Source organism: Nymphalis io, chromosome 17 (assembly GCF_905147045.1).
Source record: "Nymphalis io chromosome 17, ilAglIoxx1.1, whole genome shotgun sequence".
NCBI lineage: Eukaryota > Metazoa > Arthropoda > Insecta > Lepidoptera > Nymphalidae > Nymphalis > Nymphalis io.
The window spans coordinates 9,358,409-9,381,987 of NC_065904.1; the positions used below are offsets into that span (position 1 = coordinate 9,358,409).

Genomic DNA, 23,579 nt, shown 5'->3' on the forward strand with positions numbered 1-23,579 from the left:
ATTGTATTTTTGCAGTGTTATCGTTTAGTGAATAATTTTGTGATTAAATTTGTAACAAATTCCTAATTAATTCATCTTTATTTAACACATGCCAGTTTTCACATGATACATAAATTAAGCACGTGTAAACTTTGAGTTACTTTACGGATATGAAATACGAATTATTAGTTAAAATGCCAGCATTCTATTCCATGGCTATATTAGCAAATTATAAGTTGTTATTAAAATATATAACGAAATATTTCTAAATAAATACTTTCAGATGTTATACGTTTTTTTGGTCCTCACTGTAACATTATGCATATTCGTTCGCAGCGGTTGCGTAATTCGGAGCATATCATTAAGTAAATGCATATTCATTGGTTGATTTTCTGTATTTTCTCTGCGATAACATTCGCAATTTAATAATGCAATTAATATCGATTATATTAATATGAAAACCAATTGCAATATGTTAATTATAAACTGAAAACCAAATAAAATATAAGGCAGTATATGTAACTGACTTACACGTAAAAAAAAAATACTTTAGTCAAAGTAGGTACTATATAAGTACTTTTGAGTTGCCATTTTACAAAATAAAATAAGTAAATTAAATAACAATAATGCAAAACACACCAAGAAGAACAAGCACGAAATTCAGTAGTAAGAGTAAATATGATAATTAAATATAATAAATTATTATAAAACATATTATTAATGAAAATCAACGACAGCTTACGAATAGAAGTCGACAAACAGGCAACCTTGATTTTTTTTTTAATTCAATTTACTTAGTTGTTTATAATAATTTATACCAGACATTGCTTTGAACTTCAGAATCCAAAACGAATTTGACAAATTCAAGTGTTGTTCATTACTGTATTCACGTCAGATAAGAAGGATATAACGCGTCAATATAATTTATAGCGCATAGCTGCCATTTAAAACAGTTAAGAGGCGTATCTTAGTTCAATCGTAAGTTAGTCTTGTTTGTCGTGTTATATACTGCATTGTACTTCAAACTTACAATGTTAGTTTGAAAGTACAAAGTAAGCGAAAATTTTAAATTAAGAACCCACAGCGTGAAAGTGATAGAATTGTAGTAATTCCAACCGATATATCGTTTTTAATGGCAATAACCGTATGAATAACTGTTAAAATAAATGTTACTAGAATATTCGAAATATTGTGTAATAAATGTAATATTTAATTTAAAAATTGTAATGTTTGAAATACGTGTAATGCCATATTCACACAGATTTATAATTTATAGTTTGCACACATAGCTATTGCTTATGAATATGTCATTGGGTGTGCCTTTTAATAAAAACTGTAATAATTTAGTTATAAATATTAAATATATAATATTAAATTATTTTATTAAAAATATCTTTAGTTACTTTAGAACGAAATATTTTCGCTCGCTATCCATTCCTACACCCCGTTTTAACGCAGACAAGTCGATTGATAGGAGATACTGTAGACAATTTGTGTGTCCGCAAACACTGGTGTAAACTTTTCACCTCATAGTCTTACACGACCGTAGAGATCAGACATACCCACGACTTTACATTGCCAAAATTTTTGGTGGTAAGATTTTCTAGACGAATAAAGAAACAATACGTTTACTTGAACCGACTCAGGATTATAATGCAGGACAGATCTACAGCGATAAAAGCACTAAAATCAATTTTTTTTTTATAGAATAGGAAGGTGGACGAGCATATGGGCCACCTGATGGTAAGTGGTCACCAAACGCCCTTAGACTTTGGCATTGTAAGAAATGTCAACCATCGCTTATAGCCAATGCGCCACCAACCTTGGGAACTAAGATTTTATGTCCCTTGTGCCTGTAATTACACTGGCTCACTCACCCTTCAAACCGGAACACAACAATATCAAGTATTGCTATTTTGCGGTAGAAAATCTGATGAGTGGGTGGTACCTACCTAGATGAGCTTGCACAAAGCCCTACCACCAGTGTAATATCCAGTTATATTGAAATATAAGCAATAAAAGGCAATAAGAAAGAGGATATATGTATAGAGGTTGATAAAAAATTAAATGAGCACTGACGAACAAACAGATCAATTCAGTATAGTAATGCATATTTACGATCACTAATACTATCAGATGTTGCAAAGCATCGAGGAGGGTGAAAGGATTACATTAAGATATGCTACGACATAAATAAGGATTTCTTGGCTATTTCTGTAGTGACACATTAACATAACAACGAACACACGCACACAGTGCCAATACAATACATGAATGCATTTAAGATATATTGTAATATGTTGTAGCTCCAAGATCGTTCAGTGGAACATATAAACTCTAACTAAAGATTGCGTAAAGTGCCTTTAAACAGTATGTACGTGATTAAAGAAAACATTATGAGGGAAGAACGTCATGATTTTCACAGGCGATATTACTAGTCTCTTAAGACTTTTTGTACTTGGGACAGAAGACTGATTAACCTTAAAATTGCATAGATTATCCGCGCGCAACTTTGGTTTTTGTTAATGGCTAAAATTTTTTTAATTGATTGTTCACAACTCTTTCACAGTAACACTGGTCAGGTTCTCATCATTTATGAAAAACTGTGATGTATCTCTTAGTTTAAACATAATTCGTTTTAAAATTTAATTAAAACAGAAAGAAAAAGTAGACACTCTACTTTTTCTTTCTGTTTTGTTTTTTTTTTTTTTATTTAAATATATTTTTACTTCTGTTTTTTAACTTTACTTACACAATTTGTTATCTCTATTCGAAATCGTGATTGGGAACGGTGTGTTCTCCTATAACTGGTAGTACTTTTTTGTACAGTTTTAAGTTTTTTTTTTTATAGAATAGGAAGGCGGACGAGCATATGGGCCACCTGATGGTAAGTGGTCACCAACGTTCATAGACATTGGCATTGTAAGAAATGTTAACCATCGCTTACATCACCAATGCGCCACCAACCTTGGGAACTAAGATGTTATGTCCCTTGTGCCTGTAATTACACTGGCTCACTCATCCTTCAAACCGGAACACAACTAATAATAATAAATTTCTGCGCCGCGTTTTTGTGATTACTATCTCGTTTGGGTATCTTTTATTGACTTGCATACAAAATTTCAAGTTTCTAAGTCAACGCGTTCAAGTATAAGCAACAAAGTACAGTACAGTCGCGTAGAAAAGTTTAGGCTCAGGAATATCATCTGTCGGCTAGCTCTGTCGGCTAGTTTCAGCGACGTGAGTGGGTGGTACCTACCCAGACGAGCTTGTGAGCACAAAGCTCTACCACCAGTAAGAGTAGAAGAAGTAAATGTAAAGCATGTGTAATAAATAAACAAACGTGTAAATTGCAAGCATTGACTATGATACCAGAACCATATACACAGTAAACTGTTAAAGGATTTCCGATTGCAACGCGTGCGTTAGTCAGTCTATTATATTTTTTATATTTCTATTTACGCAGCCTGTGCTGTGTAATCTGTATATTTATAGTTAAGTTTTTGTTGTATCGGTATACGCACTAGCGGTGAAGTCAGTGGGGAGATCTATTTTAACCGAGAAGTAAATACCGTGCAACTTAATTTTATTATCCTTTGTAACAACACTGAGTTTACATTAAACAAAGAAAACATAATTAACCTCCTACGATCCTAAGCCTCACCGGTCCACCCTAATTGTTTGAGTTTAAAATTTAACCGTCAATTTGAATAATTTCTTCTAACGCCATTTAAACTTTTGTAGTAATAAATGTATAACTGAAAGATTCACACGTGTTCCTTATTACATATATATAAAGCATATTATTGTTATATTATAAAACAAGACATGATAAAACTGTAGCACGATCCATCTGCAAGTTATTATTTTATCTATAGAAATATTATACAGCCAAAGAGCGAAACTATTCTTTGGAAAGCGTTAATAACTATTACGTTGGATTTTTCATTTCTTGTCTATATTGTTAGTAAAAAAAAGCCGAGATGGATCAGTGGTTAGAACGCGTGAATCTTAACCGATGATCGTGGGTTCAAACCCGGGCAAGCACCACTGAATTTTCATGTGCTTAATTTGTGTTTATAATTCATCTCGTGCTTGACGGTGAAGGAAAACATCGTGAGGAAACCTGCATGTGTCTAATTTCATTGAAATTCTGCCACATGTGTATTCCATCAACCCGCATTATAGCAGCGTGGTGGAATAAGCTCCAAACCTTCTCCTCAAAAAGGGAGAGGAGGCCTTAGCCCAGCAGTGGGACATTAACAGGCTGTTACTGTACTATATTGTTAGTATTGACTACGAAATAGCACTATGGGGGCGGCGAGGAGCTAGTGATCTATTTATAAAAAAAAAACTATTATTAATTAAGAAGAACAAGAATATTTTTTTGGACTATATATTTTTTGTAACTGTACGTTGATTAAAAATAAAAGAATACTTACTAGCAACGTGTTTAAGGAATTACTAATATTCATATTTACTCTTCTAATTAAGCTTACAGCGCGTGTTAGGAGCGGAGACGACAATAGCATTTTTTCGTCTTCTGCGTCTTTTACATTGCTAGGCGTCCCATAAACCATACCGCTATTGATGCTTCTTAATTATGTTTTTCTTAATTCGCTTCTTAATTAATTGTATCTAAGTTATATAATATATAGTTAAAAGAAAATTCTACTATGTAACCTTGCAAGAAGATATTGCGAAACGAGTGTGCAACAATCGGAAGCAACTTCGCTGGTTACAATGTGACAGTTAAAGATTTCAAATTGTCATTTACCTACATTGATTAAGCGTTTTGGCGCGAATCTGTCGTTTAGTTGTTGTTAATTCAATTACAAGTTTTCTGTATGATAAATGTTTTGTTTAATTAATGCAGTTAACAGTTACGGCAAATAGCATTAAATTCATTTTGTATTTCACAAAGTGCCGGTGTATCTCTTATACATTAGCACAGAAATCGCGCGGACATTTTTCTCGTAGAATTGTTTTAATTAGGCGACTATATTTCACAAATAATACGAATTATATTATTAACGACTGACTTGTAATATTGACATCGTTATAATAATTATATCCTCAAAAAAAAAATATAATAGTGATTAGTATGTAACTGGAACGGCAATCCAACAAGAACGGAAAAAACTGCAGGCGCAAGCAGTCACAGCTTGACTGGCAACTTCCAAACTGAGGGTTGCAAGAGGTTTTTATGGATCAGACTATCCCAAGATTTGAACCCAGGACCTTGCAATCTGCATCCTTATAAGTTAGCTACTAAAGCAACTTAATTATATAATATGTAAAAACTACTATGTTCATCTAATTTTAAAATTAACGTAAATAAAATATCTACTCTATATATTGTTAATGTGAACATTACTATTACTATAAATAACGAGTTTGTTCGAGTAATGCACGAGAGACAAGTAAATATTTTCAAACATTTAACCGTCTGATATGTTGATAGCCGTAAAATTTGATGCGGAAAATCCTAAAGGACTTAACCTATAAGGAAACGTCACTTGTAAATATTAAGCCAAAATATTGTAATAGAAACTTTGTATAAAAATAAAAATATATATACCCAAGTGAATCACGTGTGTGTCGAAATGTAGATTCTACCGAGACAAACCAGCGAGACACTCAGAAGTAACTATTTACCACCATATATTGTGTGTACCTAAAATTGAAAACATTTAAGAAAATCATACATCTCATATTTTCCATTTCGAATTCGAAGCGAATAGATGTCTAAACTAAACTTAAGTTTTAATATTATTTAATTCTCCATAATGAATAAGAATTCGAAGATTCAGGTACAAACGATTAAGTATAAACAAGATTAATTTAATAGTTTACAAAAGATACTCGTGGTAGTAAGAACTAAATGATTTATAAGATTATATTATTATTATATTATTGCCGATTACACAACTTATTATTATAAGTGCTACTAGTATTACAAATATAAGGCATGCTATACAGGAAACATGAACAATTAACGATGCACGTGCTGGAGGAATACGTCTTCAACATTCATAAAAAAAATAACCATTTTTAGTTTCAGACATAATATCACAATGTCAATATAATAAGCTTTATGTTGAATGCAATAAGGTTCATGTTATCGAAGGAAATGTTGCTGTAGGGCCTAACCTCAAAACGTCAACATTTCAAAAGTATCGTATCGTAAACATCGATTGTAATGGTGTCATTGTCGTCGATTCTAATTTTAGCTCATGCGGGTCTATGGTGTTTTCTAATCGTAAAGCTAATTTTACAGGCTGTTACGTCGAAGCAAGCTTCGTTGTTAGAACCGCTTCTTTATATTTTCAAATCTTCGTTATTTACATAATTATATATTTACTTTAATTGGTAAATAAGAATAACTACGGTCAATTAAGTTTTCTAATCGTAAGACTAGCTTGTAATTACAAAGCTAACTACGGTACGTACAATAATTCATTATATGTACATTTCTTTCGCTTCTTCGCAAAAGATTTTAAACTTTATAACTAAGATTTAATTAATATTTACTTAAAATTTTAATTCATTTTTATAGGTAAATAATAACAGTAATTTTACAAGTTTAAATTAAATATAAAACCGCCACCAGTTCGGAAATTAGTTATTACAATTTTCCGACGATCAAATTGCACAGATAATAATTAAATACAATTAATTTATTTTTATTTCCTGCATGGAAATCAACAAGCTCCACACTTTTTATCATCTATGTATGTGTTTCTTGCCGGTTCCAATTGGTAAAATGTACATACCTATAGAAATAGCTTTAAATTTTATTTATACTTGCGTAATGATCCAAGTGGTTGTTAGAGAAATATACTCCTTAAATGTAATATATTTGAAATTTTGATTTTGAATACAACTGACTCAAATAAAAATTTAACTTTTTTTATTATCCTGACGTACTCATAGATAAAGGAATATACTTAAAGAAAAGTACCTAGAAAAATTTAGTTTTATAAAAAAAAAAAAAAAATTTTAAAATTAATAAGTTAATTAATTAGACGTAAATGATATATATGTAAATTAGTTTAGTCTTAGCTTTCATCGAGAGAAAATATCTAGTTAATTATTAATAAGAAACCTAGTTTGACATTTTTTACTATTAATAACTTTGGGTAAAGCTATTTATATTGAAGCATTTATCACCACATGCGCATGTTACAAACATGTGGAAATAAAGCACTTCTTATAACGACGGCTATCTAGAGGCTATCTATCGTCGAGTTAGCATCTGGCGATCTCTTCATATTTCGATGTGTTTATTTTATTGAATTGCATTAATTAAATATGAATTATGTCATGATCAATGTTATGCAATGAATATAAATTAATTCATTGTTAGGATACATGCTGAGTGTTATATTTGTCCTGATCGTGTTGTTTACAATCTGCCAAACATGACAACGTAGATGTACCTTGAGCCCGTAATTATAATATCCTGCCAATTGAACTTAGTGTAGAAATTATGTAAAATATAATCAGATTCATTACTCAATTAACGTAATAATTTACATTAATTCATATTATATTTAGGATGAATAATTAATGATTAATCTATCTAACGCAAAAATAAACACGAACGTGTACCGGCGGCTCTTTAACTGGCGTAGCGTGTGATCGCGTGTTTGCATCAATTATCCGAACACGCAAAGGTAGAGGACCTATTTGATTATATTAGCTTCATTTCCATAAATATGCCAGATTATGTTTGCACATGAGAGGACTAGGAGGATTGTGTGAACTGTTTTGTAATATTTGCGAATTCACCAAATATTTTATCAAACAAAGCCATATATCGCAATGCGAGCATGAGCGAACCATATATTTCAATATTAAAACTTCACCTACTTCATCTAAGAAGTCAAAATAATTCCACGTGATAGCCAAAAAAATTACACGTGAATTAATTTAAGTTTATTACAATTTAATTACTATTATATATATAAATCTTTATGTACCTACTATATATTCGATACGGAAAATACGTGATAGTTATATAACACGTTTGATAAGATACTTACAGGTTCAGAGATGAAATAACAATCACCTTATCAAGAATCTCAATGTTAACAAATTTAAATTCGACAAACACTAAAACAATGAATAAATGTCATGAAAATGCATGATAAAGAATAACATGCTTGACAATATTTATAAACATCTTATAGTGTCAGAAAAACTAATCACAAGCAAACGGTAAACCTGACACTGAATGCTGTAGAACCGAGTAAATATTTTGAAGTCTCGTATCTCGTACGTAATCGTGTCATCATTATTCGTAAATATAATCATATAATCTAGTGTTTAGTTCGAGGTTTTGAACTCGAAATTCATCGGGCCAACAAAAAAATGGGCACTGTAGCAAATCAATACCATTCAAGCAATCGTCATACACATATATCGGTATACACAGAGCAATGTCTGCCGGATTTTGCAGTGAGGTTACAATGCAATACGTCAAACATATTAATATCTTTTGTATTTAAAAAGTAGTAAATTGGTGAAATGATACTAGTGTATTTAATCTAATTAACCTTAACAAACGACTTCGGCCACGACGGCCAATCACGAGAAAGATTAGCCAACTGCGCAGGACATATTACAGTGCTCAATTGTGTGCCCGAACACAGGTACATTCTCTTTATTTCATAATCCCATTGGACAGCGACACGACCGGAGAGAGATCAGGTGCATGACCAACGGCTGTACGTGCTTTCCAAGGAAGAGGAGTGTACAAACTTCCAAATTTCGGAATCCGAGTTGCTGCAGTGAATCTTCGATAGAAAAGTCTGATACTTTTTATCGTTCAAACCTCGAATTTGAAACCAGGACGTCGGGATCTGAGCTCTCATATCTAGCCACTAGACCAACGAGGCCTAGTCACCTATATTAATTAAATGTTATTTAGAAAGCAATACAACTCGTATTGGTTTTCCATGAAACCGATCTTGTTCAATCGTGTCTTGCTTTCGTTTATACAATATCCATTTCACTGTACTTAATTTTTAATGGATTAGCTTATAATTTTCTTAGACAATTCAATGTATATTATCGATAAATTAGTGATAAGAACAGTCCGTTGTGTATTTAAATGAACGTGCGAGTGGTTTATTACTTTCAATTCGCTTTTATTTAACTTCTCCCGTTAGTAAGAGTATATGGGTTTAATCTTACGATTACATTTTAGGCCATTTTTTTTTCTCGCACTGGAAACCTTCAGAAAGGTACCTGGGTCCTATGGAGGTGGAACCGGGTTATGTGGGATTCTTACCCACTAAAACCACTGCGATGGCCGTCCTCAGTACGGATCGGAGAGGCTGCGGGATCGTGTTGATATAACGCATCCGCGGCCTCTCCCGTCCTTTGCTCCACTCGTGGCTCGGCGGAGCTCTCATCAGGGGGCGAATCTCGCCCCCCCCCGCACTCCTCGCTAGTGCATACGGCAGTTTAAAGCCATCACGGCTGCCGTCCTCCACAGGGCCGTGTGAAAAAGGACACGTGAGCCCCCACCTCACGCATCCACGGCCCCAGGGTTACGCCCTATCTTTTAAGCCCCGGGCGTTTGGGCTATGGGAGGGCCGAGACGCCGCCGTCATCGTCTCCGCCGAGCAGGATCGGCCCTTTCCCGTTCCCGCTCCGCCGTCTCCTTCTGAACCATGACGGTCTCACAGAAGGAGGCTACGGCCCTCCACGCCGATTCCCTGCGAAGCATCGCCGACACGATTGCTCGCAGGGACAGGTTTTGTCCGACTTCACGGACCAGGATCTCCCTCTCCGCACTCCACGCGGAGCATACCTCCAACGTATGCTGAGCTGTGTCCCGGTCCGCGCCACAGTGGTAACACATCGCCGATTCGCGTCCGATCTTACACAGGTATTCTCCAAAACAACCGTAACCGGTCATTACCTGCGTAAGTCGGAAGGTGACTCGTCGCTTTCGTCTCATCCAGGCTTCGAAGGCTGGCAGGATCGCTCCAACGACGCGTTTGCGTGGGTACCGTTCTTCACAGAGACGGTCGCGCCACGTCGTAAGAGCCCTCCGGTGTTCCTGCCGCTTCAACGCCTCGAGCGCACTCGAAGTGGGCGCGCTTTCACTGTTCTGGCGGAGGATGCGGGTCTGTTGGTAGACCCTCGCATCCATATCCGCCAGAATATCCAAGGACGGAAAGCGCGCTAGGACGGTTGCCACCTCGTAGGTACATTTTAGGCCAGTTTCAACATGTTATCATGTATTCTACCGTGAAACAGCAAAACTTAGTATTGTGATAAAGGTTTGAAAGGTGAGAGCATAGTACACTGCTATCATATACGAACTAATAATAATAATGTTCTCCAGACCGATTTCGGCCACAGCGGCCAATCTCAAGAGATATTAGCCAACTGCGCAGGACAGATTATAGTGGACAAGTGTGTGAGCAGACACAGGTGCACTCTCTATTCCCTAACTCCCATAAACCGATGGGACGGCAATCCGACACGACCGGGAACAGGTTAGGCGCAAGTCCAACCGCTTTACGTGCTTTCTGAGGCATGGGAGTGTACACATTCCAACTTCCAGATTCCGGGCTGCTTGCTGAGAATATTCGACAAAAAAAACCAAAAACTTTATTTGGCCCGACCTAGGAATTGAACCCAGGAGCTCCGGGTCTGCGGTCTTATAACTAGCCACAAGACCAACGAGGCACTCAATCAGTCAGGCAGTCAGTCAGTCAATATATGAACTACAGACACAAGGAACATAAAACCTTAGTTCCCAAGGTTTGGTGGCGCATTGGCAATGTATGAAATTGTTAATATTTTTTACAGCACTTATGTTTATAAGCGATGGTAACAACTTGCCATCAGGACACTTGCCAGACTACCTATCTAATACATTGCTGGTGAAAATAAAAATACTAAATAATGAATTTTGTTAAAAACGTCCGTTTATGTTTAAGTGTTCTTTGAGAGTTGCGTTGCTTAATCTAATAGACGTTAAACTTTAAATTAGAAAAAAAAAACCATTTATGTTCATTACATATATAGAAAGTAGATAATATATTAAATTCGCAACTAACACCCAAATAAAACTCGAAAAAATAAATAAGATGTGGCAATAAAAAAGTAACCAAAACGGTTACTTCAAAGAGTAAAAAGAGCGCTCTCGTTCAAAAATACATACATTCTAATAGCTGATAATACGTGAACACATTTCTACCTATTATCAGAGGCAATACGAACAATGGACAAACACGTTAATGGAAAACCAATATTTGGTAAAAGATCATTATCGCTGAGTAAGCAACGTGTAAAAAGGTTAAACTATCTCGGAGATGTGAATATTAAAAAGTAATATACGGATGTATTGTTTGTTTAAATATTCATCTGTCATATTGTTTAGTTACATAGATAGAATAAGAATAAAAAATTTAGGCATAATTAAGAAATTTAAATGAAACTTTGATTTTGTGTTGTTTTGCGATCGTTTCTATATATTATGACGGATTTAGATTAAATATATAAATATGATATTGGAGACAGGCTTAACCGCTAATACCAAAATAAATGAAATTTGTCTGAACCTCTTAGAACAGTTTACCGTCTCTTGAAAATACCTTAATGTAGGTCTTATACGAATAAGATACTTACTTGTACAGTCGCTATTCATAATAACGTATCCAGGATCTACAATCTATTTAGGTACAGCTGTGCTATAAAAAGGCTATTATAGGTAGGTACTTAATATTTAAAAAATCGCGTAGAAAACCCGCACGTTGATAATTAAATAGAAAAAAGAACATTACTATTAGAAGCGATAAATAAAATTCAACGATATAATAAAATTTACTCAACATTTGGCGTGAGTATCAAAACGTGAGCCGCTTCAATGTAAACATTTACTCACGTAGCGTAAAAACATATCCAGCGTAATCAGTAGTCTTAAAAATAACAGACAATTATTGGCGCAATGCCAAGACGTTTCTATCGGTCAAGGTAAACATGAAGAGAGAAAGGACGACCTGCTGTTGTGACTTATAATTATAAAGTATATTGTTTAATAAACGATATAGGGATAATTTAAAAAGGAATGCTTGTATGCAAAAGGTTATTATACAATTAGTGAGTTTATTTGATAACAGTTGGGATGAAATGAAATGTAAGTTTGTTACCCACAGAAACCCATGCAATGGCCGTTCTTGTAGCTTTTTATGCTAAATTATTCCGGCCTTATACATAAACTGTAAAGTCTGTAAATGTCCCACAGCTGGTCTAAGGACTCCTCTCCTTTTGAGGTGAAGGTTACTGCACCAGCGTGGTTAATACTCATGGCAGATATTCATCTACCACATGCAGGTTTCCTCACTATGTTTTCGTTCTTCGCCGAACACGAGATAAATTATAAAAATAAATTAAGCACAAACAAATTCAGTGGATTTTAATTCGGAATCATTGGTTAAGATTCTCGCCTTATAACAATCGGTCATCACGGCTCATATATATGGTATTGAGTTTTCAATTCATATATAAATAAAGGTTTACAAATTAAATTTATATTTATAAATTCATTTATAAATATAAATGTAATTCTACAATTATTCTCACGCGAGTTCCGTGCGTTCTCATTGCTAATTCTAACATATCATACCACAAAGTTACCTTTTTTTTGTATACGTTCTTTTGAACATCTTAATTTCAATACACGCAAGCGAAATAACAAACACAATTATGATAAATAGATCTCATATAATTTATATATAAACAGATAACATTAAAGTAGTAATTATATTGTTAATGTGATTGAAGCGTAACCAATTAAACATGTTAACACTTCTGCAAATATATATAGTTTATATTTAACAAGAATTTTCCGTAACACAATCTAATCATATAGAGCGTGACAATCTTATAACAATCACATTTAAAGCAGTATACAAAGATAGATCTATAATAATAATACTAATACTGTCCATCAACCAGCACTCGAGCTTCGCGGTGAACAGCTTGAAGCCTTCTTAAGAACAAGGGCTTAAGTCTGTGTAAAATTTATTCGGGATATTTAATGTGAATTAAAACTTTAAGATACATCAACCCGCATTGGAGCAGCGTGGTGTAATAGCTCCAAACGTCCTTCTCAAAATAAAAGGGTCAACACTGGGTTTCAAAGCAGTCGTCAAGGTAGCATGCGCAAGCGATCCCGTGGCGCTCCTCGTTAAGACGGAAAGGGTACCACTTAGGATTACAGTTAATATTAAACAAGTAATGTTTATTGTATTCATATTATATACTTGTAATTTTGCGTATTGATAATATAATTTTTAATTGATATATGTGTATTTTACATTTAAAATGACATTTATTAGTTTGTTTTGTAAAAGATTTATGTTATTTTATTTATTGTTATTATACGCAACGACTTAAATCAATCTAAAATTTGTACGGAAAATTGTTGTCTAGTGTATACACTGCACAAGCAACCTTGTATTAGTTCGCATAATAAAGTAAGCTAATTAAAAAGTAAAACGATTACACACAAATATTTATTTAGCGCTAACTACTATTTCTTAAATGTGCAGTTTGTTTGCGCAATAAAGCGCAATGTTATGCTGTGAGTTACGAACAACGAAAAACAACTCAACATAATATAATAGGTTTTTTTATACTATATTAGGATTTGGAATGTACTCTGCTTAACAAAACTCACTAAATAGTTCAAAATGTTTAATGTTATTGCGGCTATATATAATGTTAGGGCTATTGTGGAATACTATTTTGCAATGCAAATAAATAGCCTTTCAACAATTTAGATAAATCTTGAATCATTAAGTAGATTGATAAGCGATAATTACTTCCTCTTCAATGATAACTTCCTGTATAGTTCTACACGTCTTTTTCGATTTCATAAATCAACTTGTCAGGTTTATAATTTTGCGTATGTATAACTGCATAAATATTCTATAGCCTAACGTATTTCTGCGCAAATAAATATGAAACATGTATTTCAGCTTTGGAAATTGAAAAACCTTCACCAGTGGCATTCTGTAAGAACTCACTTCATTACTCACCCGTGATACGTTGCCAATCGACTTATGTTAATATATAATACTTATGATCATAATTATTATGGTCAATATCGCATATCACTTTCTGACATTTTAAGACCGTTTTCAGCGGTGAGTTTCGAGTTTGTTCTTAAAGAATAGCCCTACAGCGCGCCATAGTCTTGTCAGATTAGTATCAGAAGGATGCGACATATTAGATGATTATCAATTAATTACACTTTTCTACTTGATTTAATATTGAAAATCAATAACATAGTTAATCCGTAGACGTCAGACATCTATTGAAATTCATCAATTTTTAATTAAAAATTTAAGCCAAAAAAAATTGTCTGTACAACGAACACCAGTAAAGAGATTACGATCGACTTAAGTATTTCGATTAAATTACGATTAACTCAGACCGTTACGTATCTTAAACGTTTCGTTTGATTAAATAAAATTAATTTTGTTTTTTTAAAAATTTATGTTTCTATGGAAATGTATTATATAATGTGATTTTATATGATGATATTGTGAAATTTTTTATGTTCTACTATCTAGATATTCCAGTAAGAGGTTATCTTAAACGAATATCGCATGATCGAATCCGGACACTGAATTTTCATGTTAATTTGTGTTTATAATTCGTTTCGTACTCGTCGGTGAAGACAAACCGAAATTTGAACGTGCCGTATCGGATCGGGCCATCGGGACAAATTAAGCAGAGCTTGTACTATAGAAACCAGACAACTGATACTGATACTGAACTACTTTTCTTTTGTAAATATATACTCATATAGACAATTACAACCCGACTCAGGACAAACAGTCATGTTCATGCACAAATCACATCACAAATGTCTGTCCTGGATAGGAATTGAAACCACAACGTTCGGCGTGAAAGGCAAGTATCTACCAACCACGCCAACCGGCTCATCGAAGTTACTTACTATCAAGGGGAAAAACTGCTTGTCTGCCTTCTTATAATAAAAAATAATAATCTTCAAACGTTTTATTGTAAGTCAAATAATTTATACAATAAATATAAGTAGCAATGATTATTCCAACACAATTCCGGTCATTCGGCGAAAATCTAGATCGAAGTAAAAGTGGAAAATGATAATTCTAGAAATTGCAAAGATTTACGCGGCTCTTAGTTTTCAAACACTACTAAATCACCTGCTTAACTACCCTGATAAAATATACATGTGAAAATGAGTCACGAACGACGACAATATTATTAGATATTATGATTCGAAACTCACGGCTATCCGAAATTTATTTTTACAGCTAAAATAACACAAAATTATTTACGGATACAATTTTATGACAATCGTTAAATCGACAAGTTACGTCAGAGATCAAACCGTTTATTATAAAATTGGCAAACTTTTATAAACACGCACATGTAAGTGATAATTAAAATTAAATATCCTCGTATCGTATGTTTTTATAAAAAAAAAAAGTGTAAATTTTCCACATACACACAGCAGAGCTGAAATGTTTAGATTTTGAGCTCATCCCATCATGCTTATCTATTACGGTTTGGTGGATACAAGGATTACGAGATTTATTTTTCATCGTCAAGGAATCGATGAATTATAAAGACAAATTAAGTCAGTGACAAGCCGCGTTGGGTTCAACCATGACCTTCTCTAATGATGTAGTGTTCTATGATCTGGGCAATATTAGTTTAATATATACCATAATTTTTTTATAAAATTGTTACGCAGACTGGCAAATGGTCTACCTGATAGGAAATGATCACCACCGCACATAGACATTGATGTTGCAAGAAATATTAACCATACCCTACATATCCAATGCGCCACCAAACTTCAAACAATATTAAGTATTGCTACTTGGCGGTAGAATATTTGACGAGTGGGTGGTGTCTAACCAGACGAGCTTGCACAAAGCCCTTTCACTGTATGTACTGTTATTATAGCCAGATATAATAAAAAAAAACTGACAAATTAGATAAGCCTAACTGTGAATTATTAAACAAACTTCCGGTAGAATACCTCTCCATAAAACCTGTTTTAATAATCAGAGACCATAAATCCGTGCATATTTTTAGAAAATTTCTTGGAATATAGAAATGTAATAATAACGTAAGAAAACTTATATAGGCAGTGGACAGTTTGTCTCTGTCTAACATAGATGACTTAATAGGAAAAAATAAAGATGGATGTATGACAACAGTATAATACAGTCACAATTAGGATGCTATTTGCCCACACTTAATTTCCATGGACTACCGTAATGAAGTTCTCTTTTTATGTTTTTTCACTTAATTTAGCCGATTTGGAAACTTATTTTTTTATTTAAAAGGATAAACTTAGATTTATAAAGATATACCAGATTGATCCCACCCTTATCAAAAACCAGTTCTGATAATGGAATCCCAGAGGAACTCATCAAATATTACGAGCAGACTATCTATTGATTTTGGTATTTCTTTTACGAAAATACTTACGATTTTGTGAAATAGAACTAATGAAGACTACAAATGGCCACCGAAATCAGATTTTTTGGTAAAATTTCACTATTATTAATGTAAAGCAAGTAAGTAAGATGAAATTCTGACACGTCACCAACCCGCCTTTGAGCAATGTCCACTACATTAAGCTTTAAACTTTTTCACGACAGGAGAACCCCTTAGCCCAGCAGTTTACAGACTAATAAATAAGTATCGAAAGAACGTACTAACATAAACAAAGACAATCTTCTAAAAAACGTAAACAGGAACCTTCAAAACGAGGACTTTCATACAGTTTTCCGAACATTGGTAGCATTAGTGTACCTTCTAAATGCCAGGGGATTTATATGTTAAATCAATACAAATAATTCGACACCTGGTATTTATTACACAGCCTACTATCAATATTATCGCTTATATTCATACAGAGGATTTTCAACCTTAATAACATAAACCTAAAAGTCTAAAATTGTATCTATCCAATAATAAACTAGACGCAATCATCCATTCATTTTATAAAATATGATATTTATTTTTTAGTTTCCGTCAATAAATTTCCAATACACTTTTATTTCCGGAATTTCAAATTTAAACTTTATATTCATTAGAATAAGAATCATTTTTGTTATAGAGATAAATTTAATGTGACAAATATTGGAATAGAGAAGCATAAAGTAATCGATACGGATCGACAGATATCGCTTTCGAGACATCGATTGTGACAAGTTAACAATATAGGCTTTAACTAATAACATTAAAGTAAAGTAAGTCGTTCTGTGTGGTATCTTATATTACAAAAGGGTCATTCAATGACATTCCAACTTACTCGAATAAACTTCAGTGAAGCTCATTTGATTGGTGACGATTATTAAAATAAAAGTGATCAATATTTTTTGAAACTATAGCTTAGAATTATATTTATATCGCTTTAATAATGGCATGCTAATAAGACCATTTAGCTTTTCCAGAATATTCCACCATTCTGCTCTCCAGGATATTTGTGCATTTTTGTTGTTAAAGAAAAATATCGATGTTTTGAAGCAAACTGATTGGAGGAAGAAACTCTAAGCCTTCTCTTTAAGAGAAAAGTTCTTTGATCAGCAATGGGATATTTATAAATAACTAGCAAAACTAATCGTTCATAAGATCTCGAAGTCCAATATATTTTTATATATAACAAACACAGAAATTAGAAATAGAAATTTTAGAAAAAAGTTACAAAGTAACGTTATAAAGATTCAAAGACTTTCGGAGCAAGTTATAATAAACTTAAAGTGGACTCGATATTTCTTGTACTAACACTAAATTAAACTCTCTATAATAATTTCAGTAATATTAATAACACCATCTTTCAATATTTGGACAAGATTTGCAGTTATCGTAAGTTAACTCAGCGCTTATTGTGAGATTGTCTTTAAATAGCCGAAGCACTATTTTCATAACGTTATTAATGGTTATTGGTTTTGTACACTGAAAGGGCTATTTATCATGATATTAATGAGAATTTGTTATATAGATCGTTATAATAATTGAGATCAAATACTTTCTATTGATGGGTTCTGTATGTCTTAACGTTGAAGTATTCTGTTACTTAAATATTTACGGCCCTAATTATTAAACCTTGTTTAAAGATTAGTTAAGCAATGCTGTCTTATTCTTTCAAATGTCAAATCAATAATGAAAGAAAGAGCGAAATCGGCGTTTAACTGAACAGTCGCTAAGCAACGTTTTTAAGTAAGGCCGTTAATTTTTTTTTACGATTTATCTGTTCTAACTATGACACTTAACCCATATATTCTGTTGTCTTCAATCAAGCTTTTTTTTATTTTCCTAGATCTGGGACTTTACTTTGACTATCAATAAAAAATGCAATGCTAATATATATGAATATAGAAATACTTAATAAAAATATATATTAAATAATATTAATCATCAACTTTAAGAAGTATTAAGTTCTAAAAATAAATTCGTCAACCAAATCACTCAGATCTTCGTCATAAACGTTTATAAGTGATTATAGAATCATACAAAGAAGATTAAAAAAGGTGACAAGAAAACGTCTTAAGTTTAAACACATAATTATCAGTTAAAAACTTTTCGGAAATGATAAGGATCTATTGGAGAAAATAATGAAACATTCATTTCCATGTTTTAACGATTTGATAATGATCGTGTAAATGATTGTGGTAGCTGTGAGGCTTTAATTAAATAAATATTATCTAATAGGAAAATCTTTATGGGAACCCATGTTCAAATGTGGAAGTCAACACCCGTTAGCGTACGTTTAAATTTAAGATAACGTGACATATGTAACGTATACCTATATAAATAGCAGTATAAATTACTAATGACTAAAAGGTTGATTTCAGAGGCCATTTGAAACAAAATATTCTTTTTTTTATTTACTGTCTTTAATAATCATTTATTATTTACCGGTGGTAGAGCTTTGTGCAAGCTCGTCTAGGTAGGTACCACCCACTTATCAGATATTCTACCGCAAAACAGCAGTACTTGGTATTGTTGTGGACACAAGGGACATAACATCTTAGTTCCCAAGGTTGGTGGCGCATTGGCTATTTAAGCGATGGTTAACATTTCTTACTGCCAATATCCATGAGCGTCGGTGACCACTTACCATCAGGTGACCCATATGCTCGTCAGTTTATAACACAAATTTTCTTTTCATTTCTTCTCCATATAAACTTTTCTCATAACAAATCTCACAATTCTCATGCGTGCAATGTATTTCAAGAGTGGTACAAAGTTTCCTTTACACGTATAGATAGAAAATATAACCGTTGGGAGTAGACAAACACACATATTTATCTGCTTCCATACATAAAATGTGGATACATTAATCGAAGCCGTAAAAAATACCGTGAAGTTGTCTCGTACCGAATTGTTCCCAGCGTTAGTTCTTTGAAGGTACGGTCAACCCAATATTTGAAGAAAAGTTTACAGCCAGAGAGCGGATAGCGACAATAACTATTAGTAAACCAAACATATTGACTGTAAATATTGACAAAAAATCGAATAGAAAATTCTCATAATAATTTACAACTTGTTATCGTCGAAATTATTTTGGGGACGTGGAATTTATAAGTAGGCTCATAATTTGTTAAATCTTATAGAATATTTAGCGTTGTTATATTATTATATACTTCTAAAGATATTTAAGAACAGTTCAAGTCTATATCTATCATATATTTACTATAAATAATGCACTAGATTTGTCCTTCAATTAATCTTAAGGATAAAAGGTTAGATCGTCCTTTGCGACAAATACAATATAACAATAAATTGTTAGTGCTTTTTACATTTTCTGTATTAATTTATTTATTAGAGTTTATAATTTCATCTCGTGTTTGGCAATGACGAAAAACATCGTGTGTACGATCTGTATTTGTCGGATGAATTCTGTCACATGGGTTTCCACTATAAGCAGTGTGGTGAATTAAACTCCAAAACATTCTCTTTAAAAAGAGAAGTGGTTTTTGTTCAACAACGGTAATTTTTAAGGGTTACCTTTATCTAAATGTGTAGAAAATACAATTTTAAACAGCGAAATATTCAGAAATCTATTATTAAAAAAATAACATACCGTGACTACTGGAAGGCCGATTCCAATGATGTACAGCATCAAATTCGTGACGGTCGATTCTTTATAAGGGTGTTTGAGTGATTCATCGTCGCAGAAGAATCCACGCTTATACGGCGATCCCCATAGGTAGAATACTAAGATTAGGAAGCCAACTGAAACGAGACAAAATATAAATTAGACAAGCATTTCTTAAATATATAACTTACTTTTTACATGCTTGCATATAGCGTATAATGTTAGATTGAGTAAAACCTACTATTAATTGTCGTATTAAATTGAAACGTTTGCAGTATACCATATTCGAATGAAAATCGAATAACTATGTAACATCGGGCTGATTGGCCGAGCCAGGTGGTCAATGGAACTCTTCAATACACAAGTGGCTCGAGTTCGGATTTTTGTTTATTTTGATAAGCCCCATACTGACAAAAACGTATTTTTAGGTTTTTAAACTGTGATTGATTGATTATTATAAGCAAGGTCTTGCACATTCTCATCTTAGTAGATTACTCTATTCAACGTATATTATCACGAAAAATCAACGTTATTTATAATGTTTTTATATGAATAAAAAATCTATCATCGGATTTTATTTTTGAATTTTTGTACTATTCTAATACATAAATGAATACACTTATTGGTAATCTAAAGAAGAATGCTTTAGGAAAATTTTGGAATAATGACATATTAATAATATGCGTCATCAAGTTACCACTTTTCTATTACTTCACATGTTGACAAAATAAATATACGATTTAGTCAACACCGTCCACAGTCGGAGCTCATATAGTTTATTGACACAGCCGTTATTTCACGGAATGAACTTTTTATTGCTCAGTACAGCTGTTTAGTCCAGTTATAATATAATGTATTTAATAAACGAGTTTTTTTATTGATATCTTACGTGATAGTTTAATGTTTTATTCACTAAGTGAAGAGTTACTTTGATGATGATTATTACATATGGTAATTGTAATAAGGTACAATTTCTTGGGGTCGTGAATAATTTTTTTTTATCCGTAACAGCCTGTGAATGTCCCACTGCTGGGGTGAAGGCCTCCTCTCCCTTTTTGAGGAGAAGGTTTTTGGAGCTTATCTCATCTCGCTGCTCCAATGCGGGTTGGTGGAATACACATGTGGCAGAATTTCAGTGAAATTAGACACATGCAGGTTTCCTCACGATGTTTTCCTTCACCTTAAAGCACGAGATGAATTATAATCACAAATTAAGCACATGAAAATTCAGTGCTTGCCCGGGCTTGAACACGCGATTATCGGTTAAGATTCACGCGTTCTTACCACTAGGCCATCTCGGCTTTTTTTTAGACATCATTATTTTGTATGAGCGAGAATAGCACAGTGATTAGAACGCGTGCTTTCAAGAGAGTTTAATTTTATAACTCAATTTTTTTAACCTATATTAATATTTATTTAATTAATGAGAGTTTTTGTTTTTGTAACAAGAAATATCTGAAGTTATATCTATTAGTCAATATACTGAACGGCGTACATCATACATTTAGATAAAAAATATACATGTATATACATAATACGATCAGCTGTGTCGTCTGTTTGCTTATGGATCAGATTAGTACAGTTCATAGAAAAAGTTCGCGTGATCAGTTAAGAAATTGTTTTTATCTAATATAAATTTTATAACACATAATGTAATTTAAAAAAACATCACATTTATATTTATTATTGCATGAGTAAACCGATTTTGTTTTATTTATTCATTCATTTTCTTTATTTAGTTTTCTTTAGCACATCAGAGTGTTTTTAACATTCTTTCCTGAACATAGCCTAACGTTAGCTGGTAGAGAATGCTTTAGCGTTATGCCGCCACATACAATATACATTTTGTGTTATACATAGTACATTATAATAATAGAAAATAAATATATAATTATATTAGCTTATAGTTTACCAATATAAAAAGTTACAATATTTTCCTAACACGATAATATCCCTTATAAAATTATTATATAATTCTTAAATTGTTTTATCGTTAAAATAACGACATAAAACAATGAAAAAATAAATAAACTTAAAAAAAATGTTCAAACGAATAACACAGATAATAAATCAAGCCACCATGTTAGACACTATTAAATCAACAGCTTGCCATCACCGAGGAATTTAAATTGGTGCAGACTGATACCATTCCTGGCACATTAACTATTGTTCCGATTGTTTCCTTTCCAAACATCGGGACGAACGGACAAAAAACATCAGGTAGGGGACGCGAAGACGCAGAATTAAATTGTTATGAAATACCATGTGATAATTGTCATGTGTTTTATTTTTATTTTTATGATGTGAGTGAGTTACGAGTGAGTAAAACAAGATTTGTATAATTGCAAGATGAGTTGCTATGTATGGTATAAGTTAATGTCACAATAAACTGATAATTTTATGTGACATATATTATATATAGCGCTGGCTTCCTATATAATAAGTAAATGTGTTTATGAATATAACAATAATTTAACGTGATTTAATTCAATTGTTTTATTACGTAAATTGTAGTTTTTTTATCGCTTATGTCACCTTGGAATATGAATAATATTGTATTGTTTTGATTAGTCGAACAAATAAAGACAACGTTTCTATTTTAATTAAGTCGAGATTAAATTGTTTTTTTTTCTTATTAACACTAAAAAAAACTTATTTATTATTATTATAGTATAGGTAGGCGGACGAGGATATGGGTCACCTGATGGTAAGTGGTCACCGACGCTCATAGACATAGGCATTGTAAGAAATGTTAACCATCGCTTACATCGCCAATGCGCCGCCAACCTTGGGAACTAAGATGTTATATCCCTTGTGCCTGTAATTACACTGGCTCACTCACCCTTCAAATCGGAACACAACAATACCAAGTACTACTGTTTTGCGGTAGAATATCTGATGAATTTGTGGTACCTACCCAGACGAGCTTGCACAAAGCACTACCACCAGTAAATTTATATTTCTCTATCTAATTGCTAAACACTATTCTTTATATTAATTATATTCAATGTTTAGTTAGTAGGTACTCAATTTTTGTTATAATAATAAAACAAATAAAATGCATACAAATCAATAACAAATTACTCAAACAGTTGACATTGGACTCTCATCGCGACCGAAAGGCGGGCCGGCAAGGCGAAGGCGGCTAGTGCAGAACGTTTTTCCCGTCTGTACTGGCCGTCGTCGCGTTTGGACTCTACTACCACTTACCATCAGGTGGAGTAGAGTCATTTGCCCTCCCGGCGAATATAAAAAAAAAAAAAAGAAAACCCTTCTAAAATAAAATGTTGTCCAAATACTTCCCGGCACATCCAGTAATTAATACATTTGTTGCGGCAAGGGATTCTTTGTTATGATCTTGGTTAAAAATAACAAACACCCCATTATCGTTAGTATGGCATGTAAAGTAAGGCTGAAGCTTTTACTATGAGCACTTAATACTGTTGAATTTCGTTTG

General features: G+C 33.0%; 1 protein-coding gene across 1 annotated transcript in view; it reads right to left on the reverse strand.

Annotated features, from left to right (window-relative positions):
* LOC126774679 (putative phosphatidate phosphatase) overlaps positions 1-23,579 on the reverse strand; it is a 97,165-nt gene that overhangs the window by 45,875 nt on the left and 27,711 nt on the right. The window contains exon 2 of the mRNA XM_050496214.1: positions 20,108-20,259. Within this exon, the coding sequence (XP_050352171.1) occupies positions 20,108-20,259 (152 nt within the window). The remainder of the gene's footprint in view (positions 1-20,107; positions 20,260-23,579) is intronic.